The 22,234-nt window shown below is 37.8% G+C and overlaps 1 protein-coding gene across 3 annotated transcripts in view; it reads right to left on the bottom strand.

Moving 5' to 3' along the window:
- LOC129247849 (leucine-rich repeat and fibronectin type-III domain-containing protein 2) overlaps positions 1-22,234 on the bottom strand; it is a 62,753-nt gene that overhangs the window by 11,260 nt on the left and 29,259 nt on the right. For all 3 annotated transcript variants that reach the window (XM_054887201.1, XM_054887200.1, XM_054887202.1), the window contains exons 3-6: positions 5,956-6,178; positions 4,577-5,890; positions 3,837-4,516; positions 2,259-2,397 (exon numbers count right to left, since the gene is read on the bottom strand). In XM_054887201.1, the coding sequence (XP_054743176.1) occupies positions 2,259-2,397; positions 3,837-4,516; positions 4,577-5,890; positions 5,956-6,117 (2,295 nt within the window). In that variant the 5' untranslated portion in view covers positions 6,118-6,178. The remainder of the gene's footprint in view (positions 1-2,258; positions 2,398-3,836; positions 4,517-4,576; positions 5,891-5,955; positions 6,179-22,234) is intronic.

Genomic DNA, 22,234 nt, shown 5'->3' with positions numbered 1-22,234 from the left:
GATCACTTCCTGGCTATTGCATCCAAACACGCAATCGATCAAATTGCCAAACAATTCTTGTATTATCCTTAACTCAAAATATTATTTGATGGAGAGTGAATTCCCGGACATACTCTAATCGAAATTGGATTAGTTAATGTGATATTATGGCAGCGAAAATGTGATGTTGCGAAATCAACTTCAGATACAACAGTCGTTACCAGTTCACCTACGTCTTCCAAATCATTTTCAATTTCAATCAATAAATCACATTGACATACAATGTAAATTTGTGATCCGGACTTAGAAAACCAATGTTTCTCCCATGGTAAATTAAACGCTCACTCATGTGTGAGTAAACCAACGAATCCCAACATCTTGGAAAACGAAAAACGGATACACTAAAAATATTATTCACTAATTTTCATCACATAAAATTTAAATTGATTACAATAATTTTAAAGAACAATATTGTTTATATCATACTTAAAAATCAATCTTTATTTAAGAAATGTAGTTTTAGATTTTACACCTGAATGTGATAAGAATAAAATATGCAATAAAAAGTGTATATCAAAAGTGTTTCCTATGGATTGTATTCATACGGCAATCTTTAACCCCTTCTCGCAACTTTAAGCAATTCTTCGCCAAAATGTTTATCAGGTTCCACGTTGAACAATCAATACATTTATTGTTTAATTGTACCTTCACGGTAAATCGCCATTGTGACCAGAAATGTGATCAATTGGACAACCATTTTTATGCATTTCCCTGACCTTTCCGTGGTACCTAAACCCTGACGATTGGTGGTTGCGAGTGCGTACATCTATGAAGGGTTGTTCCATCGGTTTACTCAAGCCTGCCCTAAGGCCACCCATGTTGAAGAGGCCAGGATGGATACTGTAGCATGTTAAACTCCTACCTATCCAGAATTGACCCCGACATACCAAACACATGTCCGGCATGCGAAGGTACCCCGTACGACACTAACCACCCCTTCACATGCCCTCTAAAACCTACTCATCTAACACCCCTCTTCCTCTGGACCCAACCCGTCGAAACAGCATGTTTCCTAGGCCTACATTTAGATGAGCCAGACGAAGACGACCGGTGATATACCCTACACTGACGGGGCTTCTATTATTGTTAAAACAACAACAAGGTCAGCCTGGAACTGTCAGACTAATATGGGTGCATGACCTGATGGGATGGTCACTAAACATCCTGTGTTACTAGGGGCTTCGGCACAGCGGACCTTCTTTCCACCACACTCCTGATATTTTATTATGGACCAAACAAGTACAGAAAAAACAATAACATGTGCGCGTTCGCAAACGACATTTCAACTGGCCGATATAGTGGAACTACATCTTTGGAAATGCCAGATAGTAAATCCTAAACGAAAGGCATAAACTACGCCCGTAAAATGACAACTCACAGAATAAGAGTGCAAGGCAACTGCGCTCCAAGGACACTTCATCATCCGAGGGGCTATCCCAAGCACGAGTACCGAACAATTTTCTAGTCTTGATGCCGAAAAACCAGCACGAAACTTTCGTAACACAAATGTGTGATGCATTTATATTTCGTATGATATGTCCAATTCGACTCCTACTCGAAACTGAGCGAGTTTCAAAAAACCTTAAATTATCTGAAAATTGCTTAATTTTAAGCACAAATTTGAATTTTTAAAACCTTACATTTTGTTAAAAAAATATTGGGAATTGTTCATTTAAAAAGCGTGCGTTACACATATGTCTAAATTTTTTTTGTTGGAATGTTGGTACATTTGTCATCTATAGTTTCGAAGAGTTTGAGCGTGATCTGTCAATTGGCATTTAATTATTAGAATAGAAAAATAATTAATAGGAGATCTCTTCAAACGCGTTTAAAGGTGCTTTGATGACTGGACTAATCGTTGACATATGTGTATTGTTTCGAATGGAACCTATTTTGAAGGCGACCAAATATATGATGTTTTAATGATTGAACAACTATTTTGTGTTTTATTGAACAATTTCCGGTATTTTTTTGACAGAATGTATATGCATACGTACTCTTTTAATATAAAGGGTTTTTCAATAGGCAAGGTTTTCTACTATAATTTTGACAGTGGCTATCTTGGCAAATCTATAGCTGTGAAATTTTGTGTAAAAAACCGTTTTGGCAATATAACTTATTAACTGTTCGTTTTATTTTATTAAATTTATTTGGTATTCTCTTAATGCAAAACCTTATAATATTATATATAATCTTACATGACTTCCTTACGTACTTACCTTGTGATTATTGAATGCAGATAAAGTGGCAATGGATCCCAGGGGCCCTGGTGATCCTGCTGGGCCGCAACAGTTTACAGGCAATCCCCCGATTGGCAATGGGCTCTTCTGCTGTGTGTTCTGTAGGTTGCGGGACCGTCTATCATTCAAAATCCAATGGCAATGGTAAAGTTAAGATTTGTGCTATTATATGGTTGTATTTATGTTGTTACGTTATAATAACTCACTTAAGGGGTAACACCACTCTACACGCGTAAAATAAACACGATTTTTAAAGAATTTTTTTGTATAGAAAGAAAGGGAAAACAGTCACTCTGATTTGGGAAGTTATTACTTATATACTAAACTACAAAACTACAAAGTTTGATCGAAAAATTTTACAAAATGGCGGTATTGGAGACATTTTTGTAATGTGGTTTCTCTTGAAGGAGCTCCGCGGCACGCAGCACAGAGGGTGCAAATTTTAATCTGGAACAAGGAAATTTGTTTTTTCTTAATCTAGATAAGAATAGCTAGAGAAACACGTAGGGGATTTAAAAAATATTTATTTTTGTAGAATTAGCAAGCATTTGAAGGAAAAAACTCTATTTTGGACTAAAAAAACGGCACTTAAATAATTATAACAATCGTTTAAATTAATCTATCGAAAATCCCCTACGCTCTTCTCTTAAGAAGGTTATTATACAGACGTAGTGAAAAACCTGATTAAAAATATTTAAAATTGTTTGAGTTATGCTGCGTGCCAATTTCAGAAAACGTGTTTTGAGAAAAACGCGTTTAAAGTTTGGAAATTTGGAGAAGTCGTTAGGTAGCAGTCACTAACGCTTGGTTAAAAGCTTAAAATATTTATGAAATAAACTTCGGTAACGTATAAAACTTTTTGTTCTGTATTTTAAAAGGTTCAAAGAATTTTTTAAGCTTATAAAAAAAAAATCAATTTTTTGAAATTTCTACAGTGGTGTTACCCCTTAATCAAAAGCTAATGAGCAGTGTACTTTTCTTTATATATATATTTTTAAATAAACACCTAACTAGAATAAAGCGAGAAATAAAATCGTAAACCTAAAACAATAATTAGAAACTTTAGGAACTTTGTACACGTCCGTACAATAAAAATATAATAGGTATTATCAAAAACTTATTACGGAAGATGTACGGAATGGATGACTAAGTGGCGCTCCGAATGAAATTCATCATCTTATTGATTCTGTTGCAAAATTTTTGCAAGAAATTGTGTGGTAGTAGAGGATTAATATTACTATTCAGTGACTACACAGTGAGTTTATGTTTAAAGACGAAAGCCCGCCGCACGGCCAGCTCTACGTGGCTCTTTTTGTTCATGTTCCAAATAATTCTACGTCAAAAGCTATATAAATATTCTTATTGTAATAATAAAAATTTAGAACCTGTACATCTGCCTATATTTTAGGAATCAGCAGAGTTTAAGCAAAGTATCGCGCATTAAAATCGCTTTTAATGCAAAACTCTTAAAATAGTACTAATAAAAACCAACTTGAAATAATTGGATTAATCACCATTGCATTATTATACTGCTCTATTTAGACTATGTGAACTCACCTACTTGCTGCTATAAATACAATGACTGCCACAATAATTGTACCACATATGGCAGCACTCGCAGCGATTGTTATCTTGTCCATATTAGAAGTTTGTGAGGCAACTGTACGCACTTCACGGCATTGCTGATAAGGCACAGTTTCGGGAGTTACATGCAATTCTTCTAACGAAATTACACAAACAATTATGCATTCTTGAGAGGGTACATTCTTTATTTTGAACTCTCGTTCACTTGCTTCCAGCGGTGGTCCCTGCTTAAATGTCTTTTCCCCAAACAAGCGGTATACTACCCGAAAGCCTAGTATGTTTGCTGTGTCTGAGTCCCATTGTATAATGACGGAATTGTCTTGACGGAAAGCGTTTTTTACTTGAACTTCATTAGCGTCGTCGATGCGAGTGCCGCGTTGAGGGGGGAATCCCAACACTAACGGTGGACGCTGTTGCTTGTGTGGTGTACCGTTCGTTATAACTGGTGATGCCGTAGAAGTGTTGTGACGCCAAGTAGGTGATTGTTTATTGTGAGAGTTAATGTTGCTAGCACTACCATTTGGCGCAATGGTGGTAACTGAGTTTGTAACCACGCTGGAGGAAGAAGGCTTTGTTGTTAATGTCGAACTTTCGACACCTGAAAATGCCGAATTAGGTGCTACTGTGGACGACAATATAGTTGAAAACTTTGTCTGAAATTAAAGCCAAATAATATGCTTACAAGTAATAATTAAAAGAAATCTATAACTTACTGGTGCTATTGTAGAACTGGGTGTTGTCCTGATTGGAGTTGGCTTTGTAGGACCTGTCGAAGTGTTTGCAGTGGTGATATTGGCTGGTAAAAATGGCATCAATTCTGAGCGATTGCTGTCTTTATTAGGTCTAATATCTGCTATTTTATTTTTTATATCTGTGGTTGGCAGAAAGTCTAAGGTAGAATTACTACTTGGTGATTCTAGTTGAGACTCCAAATGCTTCACTTCAACATTAGTATTATTTGCAACAATGTCCTTTTCTAAACATGTTAATTCTTCCGGCTGTATGGAATAGAAACCTCGATCCCGAAACCGAGTTGGTGAACCGCAAAATTGAGGATTTCGTTCACGCGATGTGACTTGTAAATCACTATTGCGAATCCATTCAGCGACCCAACGTAATTTACAATCACAGTGTAAAAATCGGCCTCCTAGGGATAGACCACGCAGCGTTGAATTTAGATGTGCGAAAGCATTTTGAGGTACTGTCGATAAAGGATTTCCATCTAAGGCAAGTAGTGTAATACTTGGGTTGCCACGGAAAGCTACTTCTGGCAACGTTGTGAGCAAATTAAAACCTATATCTAAAACTCGTAATTCTTTCAGGGCATGTATAGCTCCAATTGGAAATTCGGCTAGCAAATTATTTAACAAACTCAAAGAACTTAAAGTTTTACGAATGCCAGCAAATGAAGTCTCGCCTAAGCTTTGTATAAAATTACGTTCCAAATTCAATGCAGTTAACGAATTTAGTCCGTCGAACGTACGTATGCCTCCAGGACCAGGTAATTCTTTAATACCATTTAATGAAAGATCAAGGAATGCTAGACTTGTAAGACCGCGAATACTTTCTGGAATCCGACGTTGGCGTGTGCCTTTGAGGTTTAAATTTTTAAGACAATCTTCGAGACCACTGAAGGCTGCGGTCTCCAATGTAACATTATTGTCATTTAACTTTAGGGTAGATAATTTGGATAGACCTGAGAAAGCTCTATCTGGTATAATAGTAATAAGATTCTTTGACAAATCTAATAGATTGAGTTTGCTAAGGCGCTTGACCGCTTTGATCGGTACCTCTGTCAACAGGTTGTCCTGCAAATTTAGATTCTTAAGAACGGCTTCTTGCCCATAAAAAGCATCGTCGCCAATTTTGCTTATTTGGCAGTTGGATAATTGAACATTGTGCACACTAAGGTTTGCGAAAATCTTATTTTGCAATTCCTTGATTGTTGAATTGTTAATGTAAAGTAGATCGATCGGTTTTTCTTTGGCATATGTATTTAAGGCATCTATGAGTATAGGAAATTTCACCTAGAAGAAGAAGAAGAAAAATGTGTATTAAAACACAATAACAACTTTCATATAGCAGATTGTACCTGGTCACATTGAACAGAGAGTTCTAGCCCCAAATTGTAGGCACATATGCAAGATGTCTGCAGTTCAAGTATATCCCTTTGCCAGGGGCATTGCGATCTTGTTTCCGTAATTACGAATACCACAATAAAAGATGTGAGCAGAAAAGAAGTGCCTGTAAACATTTTGCATTTATCCAAAAATATTGAAGGTTGAAAAATTGGTGTCCTTATAGGAACCGGATATCTGAAAGGAATGGAAATACATACATACAGTAGACGAAATTATATTGTATTATATGTTGAAAAGCTTTAAAATAATTGTTCTTGTTTTTCATCCCTTTAGGAAATTTTTATATATGAGTACTAAATGTTTTACAAAATAATATATGTTTTTTAAATATGAACACTAATTTTTAATTTATATATATTATATAATTGGCGCGTACACCCTTTTTGGGTGTTTGGCCGAGCTCCTCCTCCTATTTGTGGTGTGCGTCTTGATGTTGTTCCACAAATGGAGGGACCTACAGTTTCAAGCCGACTCCGAATGGCAGATATTTTTATGAGTGGCTTTTTCATGGCAGAAATACACTCGGAGGTTTGCCATTGCCTGCCGAGCGGCGACCGCTATTAGAAAAATGTTTTTCTTAATTTGGTGTTTCACCGAGATTCGAACCAACGTTCTCTCTGTGAATTCCGAATGGTAATCACGCACTAACCCATTCGGCTGCGGCGGCCGCCGATAACTTTTAATTTAACTAATCTTTTTTTATTTTATTCATTACAGTCTCCTTCCGAGCGTATTGTGGGAAAGGCCGTAGCCCAGCATCAACCAATTCATGGGATCTTATCAGCGTGGTCTTAGACCGTTTCAGAAGACGTCAAGTCTTGGCGAATCAACACGAAAAGGAGTTGCCTATATGCCGCGATGTCTGAATTTGATATATCCGCAAAACTAATACGGCTATGCAAAATGACGCTGCTCAATACCTGCAGCACCGTCAGACCTCTCCGAACCGTTTGTGTGACTTCTTTAACCTGATGATGGAAAAGATCGTGCGAGCTGCAGAACTTAATCACTCAAGCACCATTTATTATAAGAGCGTCCAAATGTTGGCGTAATGTTGGCTGATGGTATTCTTATAATCGGCCTTAACAACCGCATTTTTCTAGAAATGAAAGCGAATGGGTGTGGTGGTGAAGAAGATAAAAAACAGTCGGCGCTTTGGCATATCGGCACCCGCACTGCTGACAATTATGATTTTGTAAGAAACTTCGTTTATTTAGGAGCCAGCATTAACACTGTTAATAATGTCAGCATTGAAGTTCAATGCCAACAGGGGCTACTTTAAGCTCAGTAGGCAATTGAGTAGCAAAGTCCTCTTCTGACGAACAAAACTAACATTCTATAAGGCTCTCATCATGCCCGTCCTAACGTATGGCGCATAAGCTTGAACGATGACGACATACGATGTGGCGTTCTTTGGAGTGTCCGAGAGAAAGATTCTGCAGAAGTTTGTTGGAGCAATGCACGATGGCGGTGGCAAATATCGCACACGATTATTATTATTATATATTGCTTTCCGCAGATAATACTGTTTTTCGGATTCCAAAAGTGGATGCTGCGGTATTTTCTGAACAACTGCGATTACAGCAAAAATATGTGTTTGTTTTGGGAACTAGTTTGCATGAATCTATCAATTTCAGATATATAACGATTTTAGCGAACATCGAATTGTTGTGGAAACATTTATAATAAAATGGATGCAAAACAAGGATGATAGATACCAGGTTTGCTAGTTAGGTATGGTGAAAAAAGCATTGAGGGGAACTTTGGATTCCAAGTCACTTGAGATGTGTTTCCTAAATTTAGCTTGTGGTACTGACATACGATAAAAATCATCACAGCCAATGCTCATAGCATTGGTTTGTTTACGAATACGGTGAATACAAATGTGCAAAGCTACAAAATGGTGCGCGAATGCTACTGCGTGGTTAAGGGGTCAGAGGTATTCAAGATTTTTTTGCTATTTCTTAAAGTATGATATCTTAAAAATATTGTGTAAAAATTTTAAGTGAATACGAGTTATTCAACAATTAGCAAAGGACCTTCGGGCGCTCCGGAGCGTTCGAGAGCAAGTAGCTAGCATCAGCTGCATGCAACCGACGTATGAAAGTGGCAGATAAGCGCGCTAACAATAACACTCGAGAAGGTAGAATGCTACGTAGGCAATAGCATATCGATATTTTGGAAACTGCTATGGCGGCTGAAGAGCAATTACATGGCCGAGAATAGATGACACAGTGTAAGTAATTAAATAATTCATAAATCGATAGCAAAACTTTAAATGCGTTTTTCTCAAAACTATTTCTTTGAATTGGTGATCACTGTAACTGGTAGATTTCAATAAAACTTATACTGCTTTTGAGAAACATAAAAAACTCGAGCCTGATTAAAGGATTTCGTTTTTTCAAAAATTTTGAATTTTTTAACAATTAATTATCGGCTTTTTTCTGGAAAATCTGAAAAACATTCCTGATTTTGAAAAAAAAGCTTCGATCAGGCACAAGATTATCTATTAATAAAACTAATTTCTCTTGTCCGATTGATTTTAGATGAATGAAGGACTTGTAACGATCACCGCAAGGGACTTCTGGAGAAACGGGCTCCACACAAACAGCGATAACTTTTAAATGGGTTTTAAATTAAATTTAGCTATATTTGAAAATCAATTAAAATATCAATTTTAATTAAACAATACGAGATGTGTTCAAAAAGTATCGGGAATTTTGTGTTTTTTTTCAAAAATTATTTATTTTTTCATTAATATCTATTTTGTCCCCTTCAAAGTAGTCCCCATGAGATATTTTGCACTTGTGCCAACGTTTTTTCCAATATTCGAAGCACTTCAAAAAATCATTTTTTTTATCTTGTTCAGCTCCTCCTTCGATGCCGTCTTTATCTCGTCAATCGTAGTGTATGTCGTTCTTTCATGGGCCTCTTCAGTTTCAGGAACAAGAACAAGTCACAGGGGGTCAGATCTGGGGAATATGGTGGCTGTTACATCATTAGTGTGTGTTTTGGCCAAAAATTCATCGTTATCGTGATGCAAGAGCCAATTTTTGTTCTTCCACAAATCCGGGCGTTTCTGGCGTTTCCGCGCAAATTGCGCATAACTAGCAGGTAATATTCCGTTTTACCCTGTGGCAAGAACTCATGATGCACAACGCCCCTGCAATCGAAGAAAACAGTAGGCAAAACTTTTACATTCGAACGAACAAGGCGCGCTTTTTTCGGTCTTGGTCCGTGCGGCAGTTTCCATTGAAATGATTAAGTTTTGGTTTCCACGTTATAACCATAAACCCACGATTCCTCACCAGTTATGACCCTCTGGAGCAAATTTGGGTGGTCGCGGACAGACTGCAACATTTCATTAGCAATGGTCATGCGATGCTGCTTTTGGTCGAAATTGAGAAGTTTTGGTACAAATTTTGTGGCGACCGTCTCAAGACCAAGTCATTGAAAAAAATCGAAGGGCACGATCCAATCGATATGTCGAGGTCCTCAGCAACTTCTCTAACGGTGATTCGACGATTGGCCAATAACATTTTCTTCACTTCATCAATTTTTTCGTCTGTTGTTGAAGAGCTCGGGCGTCCGGCACGCTTTTCGTCGTTCACATTTTCTCGGCCTTCTGAGAACATTTTGTACCACTAAACGTTGTTTTCGTCCAAAGTATATAGCTTCTCCATATGGTACAGTCAACATTCGAAATGCATCCGTTCACTTAATTTCGTTTTTCACACAAAATTTGATACAGGTTCTTTGATCCATCTTTTTGAATAGGTAAAAATCGAAGACGAGCCGAAGCACGTGCAAGCAAAACAGCTGTCAACAATTAACTGAACAGTCAAAATGGCCGAACTCGTCCGGATGAGTGAGAGACATGAGTACAAACATGTCGCCAACAAAAAAATCGAAATTCGAATAAACGTAACCTGCGAAAATTCAAAATTCGCGATAGTGAGTTTAACCTACTAACATCACTTTATTGTTATTTCACTATGAACGATTTACTTGAAAATTTACAGATAGTGACCTAAATTCAATTCATAATACTTGTAGTACTCATTTTTCTATTCTATGTTTAAGTGATTTCAATGCCGACAACTCTGGGGCGCTCGGCAAACCAATCAATGAAGTAAGTTATTCTACCAAATTATTATTCTACCGAAGTACGAATCTCATAGCTTGCAATAATAGCTTTCCAACTCTTTTCCTACACGTTATACTTTCACCTAAGTCGATATTTCTCTCGCACCTTAAGACACCGATCATTACCCTATTAGCATTACATACAACAAAAACTTCACTCAATACAAATAGTTCTTCTACTTCTTTCATAGGGTTACAACGCGGGGTGCATTAAAGCTTCCTTCAAAATGCTCCTCCAAAGCGGTCTATCTTGAGCTGTTGCTTCGTAGTTACGTATTCCCAGCTTCTTAAGATCGTGTTCCACTGCGTCTATCCAATGGTTCCTCGGTTATGCAATCAAAGGCCACAACGATTAGGCAGTCGAGTTCGGGAAGGAAAGCAGAATTAGTTTTAAGATGAAAATTGTACATAAAGTTTAGGAGTACATCCTTGTAACTTGTGTTTTCTTGTGGGCGGCCGGCCCAATAATTTTTTTCAGTGTACGAGATCGGAAATTTTTAACTTACAAATCCTTAACTTACTCGTATACACTTGTGGTGTGTTTAGCCGAGCCCCTTCTTCAATTTGTGATGTGCATCCACACAGATTTAAGCCGCTTCCAAGCGGAAGATGATTTTTAGTTTTTTCATGACAGAAATACATTCGGAGGTTTGCCATTGCCGGACGAGTGACGACTGCGATTATAAAAAAGTTTTTCTGTCACTTTGGTGCTACGATCCCGCGGGCACTACCGAGTGGTAGTCACACACAAACTCATTCGGCTACGGAGGTATTTGCAATCATATACAGTAGGTTCTGTTTTTATGCGGCTTTTTTTTTTAAATTACAAAATGCATGTCGACCTATCGGGAATTGTACATATAAACAAGATTCTAAGCCAGCTAAGCAAAAACTCATCACAGATTATATCAAAAATGCTAACCCTACAAGTATGGAACCGCCTGCATAACCATCTAGATCAGACGTGTACATTTCCTCAAGTGACGAAAGTAATTTTACGCCAAATCCTAAACGAACGCGCAACATGTGGGTATTGTCTGATTCTATTTCTGACTTAAATTTGTTTTTCGATTCTGACGTTTCTTAAATAAAGATATAATTTTCAAAAATACAATATTTTGTTTATGCGATTTTATTTAATTATTTCAGATTCATGTGGTCTATGGAACGTATCTATAGTTATAATATGGGACTAGTGCCCTTTTTTATGCGATTTTATTACATTATTTCAGATTTATGCGGTTTTAGCACTTTTGAAACGTATCTATAGTTTTACTATAGAACTAGTAGCTTTTTTATGCTGTTTTTTTTATGCTGTTTCTTGCGGAACGTATCTCCCGCATAAAAACAGAACCTCTGTACTACATTTTAATTATTGAAATAATAGTTGTTTTTTATTTATTTATTACTTTGATGGTTTTTCTAAGATTATCTAGCGTAAAAATTTATTTTACATCTACAAAACTCAATATAAGTATTAAAAAAATGTGTTGTTTCGAACAACTTACTTATATATTACGGTAAGTTGTTTCAATAAAATATAATTCTGTTAACCAATAATCGCATAACAAATTGAGTTTACTTATCATATAATATGAGTATATCACTAATTGCTTAGTGCGCAAATCGTGATGAAAGAGGACAACTTTGTCATATTGTGACCATATGGAACTCCTCACATCGATTCATTTGATAACGATAATGCACTTTTTGATTGAGTGTATGCTGGCACACATTCAAAAGCTGGTTCTTCTCCATGCATTGTTGGTGTTGGGTGACATTCACATAAATATATAGTTGTGTATGCTATTGTAACAGCTCGTGACCAGTTTGAAAACCTATATGGAAAAATTGTATATTCACTTAATAGTTTGGCTACAATGTTTTCTTTTGCTTCCTTGGCACCAACTGCCGGCTATACTACATTGGAGCTTGCAACAGTCTTTCAATGTCCTAGTTCTGCATTCCACTGTGCAATTGGTCGTTCTACCGCTTTAATTGCAGCAACACGTTGATTTTTCAGCTGATGTGCTTAACGGGGCCTGTGCTGATGATCGCTTTGCACTTATAAAACAATCATAATATAATATACGAATCCCAACTTATTGAACAATCGCATAACAAACACGCTTTTAAAAGCACAGCTGGCAGCAATACGGTTGCAATTTTGATTTTTTATATCTATTTCATCTCTAGATTGTCAAATTTACTTTGAACAGTCAGTTATTGTTAATGGATTTTGACATTCTAAGGATTAAACTCAAAAACAATATATATAGCTTTTGTTGTGTTTGCTCTACTGTTGCTACCGGTTTAATGTGCCTTGCATTAATCCCATCTAAATACATGGGGTGGTGTAGCTGTGTAAGTATACCACCTGGAATAGATTCGCCTTGGCCGAATCTATGCATCACACATAGATGAGCACACTAACGCAGTCATATTTTGTCGTGGCACTTGCGCGTGACGCTCAGTCAGACTTGCCATTTTGCCTTAATGGTACGAAACTGGGTCGTTTTTTTCCACGTGCTTGCATTTTCTCTTTAAGATCAAAGCGGTCTTCCCGATCATTATCTCAAAAATTTGAGGCTTATAATAACAATTTTTTACTTCCGAACTATTTTTAAGTAAACTCCATACGTAAACGGTTTTTAAATACGCCTCCTATTTATGCGTGCCCCTTAATCTTAAGCCGACTCCGAACAGCGGATATTTTTTATGAGGAGCTTTTTAATGGCAGAAATACACTCGGAGGTTTGTTATTGCCTGACGAGGGACGACCACTATTAGAAAAACGGAGATTCGAACCTACGTACTCCGAATGGTAGTCACGCACCAACCCATTCGGCTGTTCGTCCAATCATCTATACAGAGAGTACCGTACCAACACATTCCCAAGTCAAGGTGTTCTTGGAATCGTGCCGAGGGCTGAATGGTAAAGGAAATTGAAACATGTGCATCGCGAACGGAGTTTCCCTCTCGAATACCTGGCCGCCTTCGAGAAGAACTGTGGCCTTACCGCGATAAGGGCGCTGTCGCGGGGAACCCCATTACTTCCCCTTGAAACTCGTAGGTTGTGGAGCTTGACACAGTCAGGTGAAGCAACCATAAGAACCAGATGATGACTACTAATATAAAAGATAAAAGCAAAAAAATCGTGCTGCGCTGCGACACAATACCCTCCTCCGAGGAGGATAACGTGCTGACTTCCAGCCGAGATGCGACTGAGTCAGCAAAGAGTAAGAGAGGGGCCAGCCACAGCACTCCCCTACCAAGCAAGCAACAACAACAAACATACCTACCAACAACAACGCAAAAGGCGGTAGACGGCACTCAGAGAGAGAGTCAGGCCGCAAAAAAGCCTAAATCGGAGGGTGCCCTCATGAAGTCTCGCTATACGAAGGCGAAGTTCATTCTCAGCAAGATTGTTAAGATTGAACTCTCTGGAACGACTGACAACCAATGGTGGTCAAGGAGTATGAAGACTTCATATCCAAGAAACCTAAAGCAGACAACAACAAAAATGGCGATGCGACAAAGAGAAACAGGTCACAGGACGTGATCGATCAGGCACCGAAGAGAACTAAAGTTTTCCAACAGCATCGAAAAAACGACAAAACAAAAACCATTCAGTGAGGTGGCAGGTGGAGGCCAAACTGTCGAAGCTCGTGCTAGACAAGCATGTAGTTGGAGCACAGGGCGGAGCTCTCCCTTTCCTCGATTCTGCAGGAGTACTTAGAGGCTGTAGGGTAATCAAGTGTGACGACGACTGGTTAAGGGTTGTCCTAGAGAAGTGCGTTGCGGAGATTAGGCTTGAAATTACTCTGATATGGGTTCCCGGTCATAGGAACACACGAAGAGATAGCGGATGAGCTAGCAAGAAAAAGTTCGACACTAGACATAGCAGAGGCGGAGGCAGTCTCCATCCCACTCAACACAATAAAAGCATCCCATCTGCAGAAGCTGTCAAGCGGAAGGGGCGAAGGAAAGTCTTTTCCACTACCTATGTGAATGTCCAAGGCTAGCTTAGGGCACGACTTCACTCCTTCGGTAAGCCTTTTTGACAGCTAATTAATGAGATCTCAGACATCGAGGTAAAGAATTTGCTGCTATACTTGGACCTCGCTAAGTGGATCATCATACGAGGACAGTGGAAGTAAAACTGTGCTGGTCACTAATTAGTATTATTTCAGTGGAAATACTCAACCACTTCAACAACAACAACAACCAACGAGGTTTCTATCTATACTAATATTATAAAGAGGAAAACTTTGTTTGTTTGTTTGTTACGAATAGGCTCAAAAACTACTGGACCGATTTTAAAAATTCTTTCACCATTCGAAAGCTACATTATCCACAAGTAACATGGATTATATTTTATTTTGGAAATAGGGCTCGAGATATAGGTCAAAACGTGGACCCGGGTAACCTTCGGACGTGTATGTACAATATGGGTATCAAATGAAAGCTGTTGGTGAATGCTTTAGTACAGAGTATTTTTCATGCCGCTCCGTGACTGGGGTCTCGAGATATAGGTCAAAACGTGGACCCGGGTAACCTTCGGATGTGTATGTACAATATGGGTATCAAATTGAAGCTGTTGGTGAATGCTTTAGTACAGAGTATTTTTCATGCCGCTCCGTGACTGGGGGCTCGAGATATAGGTCAAAAGGTGGACCCGGGTAACCTTTGGTTGTGTATGAACAATATGGGTATCAAATGAAAGCTGTTGATAAGTGCTTTAATATGGGGTAATTTTCATACCTATTGATGACTAGGGTCTGGAAATATATGCCAAAACGTGGACCCGCCGTCTCTTTGCACCGAATTAAACCAAACTTACACACATTGTTAAGGAGGTATTGAAGATGGTTTCCGTATAGTTTGGATACCTATTGGTAGATAGGGTCTCGAGATATAGGTCCAAACGTGGACCCGGGTAACCTTCGGATGTGTATGTACAATATGGGTATCAAATGGAAGCTGTTGGTGAATGCTTTAGTTCAGAGTATTTCCATCCGCTCCGTGACTAGGGTCTCGAGATAGAGACCAAAACGTGGAGCCTAGAATGTGTTTGTACAATATGGATATCAAATTGAAGCTGTTGGGGAATGCTTTAGTACAGAGTATTTTTCATGCCGCTCCGTGACTGGGGTCTCGAGATATAGGTCAAAACGTGGACCCGGGTAACCTTTGGTTGTGTATGTACAATATGGGTATCAAATGAAAGCTGTTGATAAGTGCTTTAATATGGGGTAATTTTCATACCTATTGATGACTAGGGTCTGGAAATATATGCCAAACGTGGACCCGCCGTGTCTTTGCACCGAATTAAACCAAACTTACACACATTGTTAAGGAGGTATTGAAGATGGTTTCCGTATAGTTTGGATACCTATTGGTAGATAGGGTCTCGAGATATAGGTCAAAACGTGGACCCGGGTAACCTTCGGATGTGTATGTACAATATGGGTATCAAATGAAAGCTGTTGATAAGTGCTTTAATACGGGGTAATTTGATGACTAAGGTCTGGAAATATATGCCAAAACGTGGACCCGCCGTGTCTTTGCACCGAATTAAACCAAACTTACACACATTGTTAAGGAGGTATTGAAGATGGTTTCCGTATAGTTTGGATTCCTATTGGTAGATAGGGTCTCGAGATATAGGTCAAAACGTGGACCCGGGTAACCTTCGGATGTGTATGTACAATATGGGTATCAAATGGAAGCTGTTGGTGAATGCTTTAGTTCAGAGTATTTCCATCCGCTCCGTGACTAGGGTCTCGAGATAGAGACCAAAACGTGGACCCTAGAATGTGTTTGTACAATATGGATATCAAATGAAAGCTGTTAATAAGTGCTTTAATACGGGGTAATTTGATGACTAAGGTCTGGAAATATATGCCAAAACGTGGACCCGCCGTGTCTTTGCACCGAATTAAACCAAACTTACACACATTGTTAAGGAGGTTTTGAAGATGGTTTCCGTATAGTTTGAATACCTATTGGTAGATAGGGTCTCGAGATATAGGTCAAAACGTGGACCCGGGTAACCTTCGGATGTGTATGTACAATATGGGTATCAAATGGAAGCTGTTGCTGAATGCTTTAGTTCAGAGTATTTTTCATGCCACTCCGTGACTAGGGTCTCGAGATAGAGACCAAAACGTGGAGCCTAGAATGTGTTTGTACAATATGGATATCAAATTGAAGCTGTTGGGGAATGCTTTAGTACAGAGTATTTTTCATGCCGCTCCGTGACTGGGGTCTCGAGATATAGGTCAAAACGTGGACCCGGGTAACCTTTGGTTGTGTATGTACAATATGGGTATCAAATGAAAGCTGTTGATAAGTGCTTTAATACGGGGTAATTTTCATACCTATTGATGACTAGGGTCTCGAAATATATGCCAAAACGTGGACCCGCCGTGTCTTTGAACCGAATTAAACCAAACTTACACACATTGTTAAGTAGATATTGAAGGTGATTTCCGTATAGTTTGAATACCTATTGGTAGATAGGGTCTCGAGATATAGGTCAAAACGTGGACCCGGGTAACCTTCGGATGTGTATGTACAATATGGGTATCAAATGGAAGCTGTTGCTGAATGCTTTAGTTCAGAGTATTTTTCATGCCACTCCGTGACTAGGGTCTCGAGATAGAGACCAAAACGTGGAGCCTAGAATGTGTTTGTACAATATGGATATCAAATTGAAGCTGTTGGGGAATGCTTTAGTACAGAGTATTTTTCATGCCGCTCCGTGACTGGGGTCTCGAGATATAGGTCAAAACGTGGACCCGGGTAACCTTTGGTTGTGTATGTACAATATGGGTATCAAATGAAAGCTGTTGATAAGTGCTTTAATACGGGGTAATTTTCATACCTATTGATGACTAGGGTCTCGAAATATATGCCAAAACGTGGACCCGCCGTGTCTTTGCACCGAATTAAACCAAACTTACGCACATTGTTAAGTAAGTATTGAAAATGGGTTTCGTAAAGTTTGGTTGTAATTCGGAGCACTGGCAACGGGTACAGCGTTCTTTTGAACCATCCATAATGTCGCTTACTTTTTTAACGCTTGGGGCGGAACTGAACTGTCAAATTGACAGTGTGAGTTACAATGGGTCTATATTTCTTTCTGATTTGGATGCCATAAGGAAAAAACGTAAGTGCAACATGTAAAAATTGTTTGTGAATTTTTTTGGAGTGGATTTTGGAACAGTGAATAATTTCTTACGAAATTTGAGAATTTAATGTGAAATCCGAATGAAATTATGTGTTCGTGAAAAAAAAAATTTTTTCGTTTTTTTTTTTGTAAAATATAAATGTATAATGGTTAAAAAAGCTCCAATGGATCAGGAAAAAAGACGATTGTTTATTCATATGCGTTGATTTGACATTTAAAAACAATCTTCTTTTTTCCTGATTTTCAATTTATATTTTATATTTACTCAAAAACAAATAGAAAAACAAAAAATATTGTTTATGCCAAAGCGCTTGAATAAAGAATAAAGAAATAAATAATATGAAAATCATATATTTTCTGTTCTAAACCATATCTATTCTATTTTAGTGTGCCCAGCGAAGGGGGCCGGGTTTGCTAGTGCTATATAAAATGTGAGCTAAGTAGACGGCACCTTCTCCGGAAGTGAAAAAGAGAAAGTTAGACAAGTTCTTGCGACACACTTTTTTTGCTGAGGCGGGAGTAGAATCGATTATTGCCAATAAAATATGTATATCAAGATTAAAATGACTGATAAGTAGTTTCGAGTCGCTAAAATCACTTACTATTGATGGCATCTTTCCGGCATAACGCCAAACAGGTATAAACGTGCTTCTAAACTACTTACAAGGATTTCCGGTACATGTATAGTACATGGGTTCAAAAACCAAAGATATGGAGGAGAAAGATATAAAAAGTGGTATTTATACCGAAGACAGGAAAGAAGGATCCACTTCTTCATACATTTTTTAGACCAATTTGTGGTATGTCATTTACTTCATAAAAGTAGATAACTATATCAGGACCATGATTCTAGCAGAAGCACCACGTCATTTATGTCAACATGCATATAGGGCTTGACGATCAACAGAGACTGCTCTGTATCAACTAGCCAATGTGCTTCGAGACAGTATAGATAGAAGGAAACTGCAATATGTGCCTTCTTGGATATATAAGGAATGGTTTATCATTTCAAAGCTATGCCGCCGACATAGTTGTAATATGAAGAGGGAAATTCGAAGAGAATCTATGAAATAGGATTCAATTAGGGTTAGAACTATCTCATTAAATTGCTGTTATAAGGTGGGGCTGAACATAAATCTAGCAAAAACTCCTATCCCGACATTCACATACCAACTTAAACCTCATAAACAAATTTACTTAAACGGAGGTAAAAATGCAAAGGGAAGCAAAATTCTTAGGTATACCATTTGACCAAAAATTACTATGGGAGGGACACACAAAGGAAACAGTAATAAACACACAAACACATGAATGTGTATGCATAACAGGAGCCATACGTACATCACAAACGATATCTCTAGCGAGAAGTGGTATCGTAGGATCAATCAATGCTACCATTACTCTGCTGTTTTTATCCTGATGAACTAGCCCCTGAGATTTCAATGCCTTGGGGCATGATCCTACGGATTTTCACTTTTGTCAAACGGTCAGAGACTGAACTGGGCAAAAAAACTCTTGGAAAGTGTTATTTAAAACCTTCATGATAAGCCAGATATACGAAGGGATCTCTCACCGAGGAAGATACAGGTACAGGTGTCTGCAGTCATGCAAAATATACTTGGAAGCGCTAGACATGTATGAAAGTATATTTCAATTCTTCCCAATAGAAAGATGCGCTCACTTTAACTTTACTGATAGTCAGGCGTCAATCAAAGCTCTCAACTCTTTCCAGCTTATATCAAAATTTGCGGACTAAACGGAATATCCTAGCCAATTGTTCATGTGCTATGTATGCAGACGACATTGGCATATTTTATTCGCATGCGTTTGGTAACCAAATCGTAACCAAACTTCAAGATGCACTACAAAACATGGCAGACTACTTGTGTACTTGGAAAATAAAATTAAACATTGGTAAGACGCAAGCTATCTTTTTCACTAGAAAAAGAAGTCATTGCTTTATACCAAGTAGAGGTTTGAAATTAGGTAGTTATGATATCCCGTGGGCCAATACCGTACGATATCTGGGGGTGATTTTTGATAAAAAAGTATCTTTTTGCGATCATGTAAAGTACATACAGGAGAAAGTAAATTTGGCGATTAAAATGTTATATCCCCTAATAAATAGACGCTCAGGCTTAAGTGATGAAAATAAACTAATAATTTATAAGTCTATATTTCAGCCAATAATATTATATGCCTGTCCAGCCTGGAGTAATATCGCAAAGTCACATGTTAAGAAACTGCAAATCTGCCAAAATAAGGTACTCAAAATGATGCTACGACTCCCATGGCATTTCTCCAGCAGAAAGCTTCATGATGAATCAAAAACTACGATTTTGTCAGATCAAATACAAAATTTTACTAAAAGATTCAAAATTCGTTCCAGTTTTTCGGACAATCTGCTAATAACTGAACTTTCTTAATGTTCAATTAGGCCGTGATACTTAAATGCGTATAGATTAACCCTAGCTTGTAAGATGTAAAGCGGAGGTCTTTCATAGTAGTTTTTTCCTTCGAAAAAAGAAAAAATCGTTTAAAAAACCGAAACCTGAAATAAATATATAAATATAATGATGTAGAATTAAGATTTATATCATATTCTGTAAATTGTGCGATAACATAAATATTGTAACGTTTTTCTACTTAATAAACTCTTCTTCTTGTCTAGGCCAGAATAATCAGGCTCGAATCCTATAGGCTCCAGGATACATAGGAGTTGCTGGAAATGTTGCGATAAATTAGCCAAGAAAGGGGCCAGAGTCAGATTGTGGTCGAGAAAATGGCAACTTCTGAATTTCTCTAGCACAGATGCATAAGCGGGGCAAACACCTGGGTAAACAGATATTACCAGAGGAGGAAATAAAATTCAATAAAATAGGACAAAACCTAAAATTTATTGAGGAAGTTGTGCTCAGATTAAAGCCCGGAATTCATGAAAGAGACACAATAGATCTTTCAGGTCGTAAATAATATATGTATGCAGGGGCGGTTAAAATAATAGCAGCTCGTCATATTGCAAAGTTTTGTCTATAGTAGTTAGTTATGGTATTGACTTTGACTATATATAAAAATATAGTTCATACTAAACAACAACCATATAATTCAAAGTTAACGAAATTATAATACCCTTGTGCACAAGTGTGAGCGGTTATAAAAACAAACGAATGGTATCAAACTGCCGAATGAGTTGGTAAGAATGCAACAAGCCATATGTACCGAACTTGCAAAGATTCGGACCGTGTATGATTCAAACAAGTAAACCTGACTGTTGCGTTGGTTAACAATGAAGTTCCGGCTCATTCGTTTAACATTTTCCATGTGTCAAATAATATATGCTATACACTGTCTTGCATAAATTAACTTCGAATTCAAGCAGCTCTTAGCAAATCTTTGGTGTTTATTGAAAATAGCTGAAATCGCCCAGCTGCCATATAAATAAATAATTTAAATTCAAATAATTTAGGAAAAGAGTGTTAATAAGCTCTTTTGTAAATATATAATTAAAGATCAAGTCTAAAGAATACATACATAAATACATACTTGTAATTATCTTGTATAATTAAGTAATTTTTTTTTTTGCATTATTCATAATATTTTTCATGCTTAATTTTTTTCTTAAATTTAATAAAAATCACAGTTCTTTGCTTACAGAATAATTTTTAGAAGGTAGTTTCACTTCTTCTTCTTATCCTCCATGATAGATAGCTAACTGTTACGTATTTTTTGTGGTACAGTATTTCTCGGATATAAGCAACGTTTAAAATGCGCAAGATTCGACGCTTATGAGCGGAAAGTGCTTATATGAAAATTCCGTTATTAAATACTCTGTTAAAAACATAACTAAAACTCTATAAGGCTCTCATCATGCCTAACGTATGGCGCAGAAGCTTGGACGATGACAACATCCGATGAAGCGACGCTTGGAGTGTTTGAGAGAAAGATTCTGCAGACAATGGAACGATGAGCTGTATGAGCTTTACGACGACATAGACATAGCGCAGCGAATAAAGATCCAGCGGCTACGTTGGCTGGGTCATGTCGTCCGAATGGATACAAACGCTCCGGCTTTTAAAGTATTCGATGCGGTACCAGCTGGTCAAGATCAGGTGGAGAAGAACTTGGCTTCACTTGGTGTGTCCAATTGGCACCGGTTAGCACGAGAAAGAAACGACTGGCGCGCTTTGTTAAACTCGGCCAAAATCGCGTAAGCGGTTATCGCGCCAATTAAGAAGAAGATATGTATGCATATAAAAATTCTACAAACCAAGAAACATGACACTCTTGCATTTCGCTAATATGATTTTTTTTAATGTGTTTAGCAGTGCTAAGTATCTATAAATATGTATTACAAATTAAGTCGGTTAAAAACGACATAAATAATAAGTGGAAATCTCCAAGTTCAATATCGTAGCAGAGGCAACGCCGCGTGTTATATCAAAAATTTTGAAGTGAAACAACATTACACAAATTATTGTATCCTGGATCATTGCTTGTGCGAAACCAAAAGTGGCGGGAGCACTTTGGAGTTCAGAAATGCTTTTTGTTTTGTTATTTATTATTTTTTTTTCTTATTGAGAGGTTTCTATGCAACAACGCATTCCATTGTATTGCAGATGATAGAAGATTGTGTTTAAGGGTAGATAACCGACTATATTAGAAAGTGCCTTGAATACGCAGACTCTAATTGTGTTCCTTGGTCTTTCGTTATGGTCTCAGGACAACCGAATCTGGAAACCCAGTGTGTCCAGAAAGGTTTGGTGATAGTCATCGGTATAGCACAACAATATAATCGGTAGTCAGCACAACAATATCGGTAATTTACCGAAGCAATCATGACAATTCGATGTGGTTATGATCAAATTTGATGCCTGACATGCAGATTTTAT

This window comes from Anastrepha obliqua, chromosome 5 (genome assembly GCF_027943255.1).
Source record: "Anastrepha obliqua isolate idAnaObli1 chromosome 5, idAnaObli1_1.0, whole genome shotgun sequence".
NCBI lineage: Eukaryota > Metazoa > Arthropoda > Insecta > Diptera > Tephritidae > Anastrepha > Anastrepha obliqua.
Note: the sequence above shows the minus strand (reverse complement) of the source record. Positions and strands in the feature narration are given on the sequence as shown.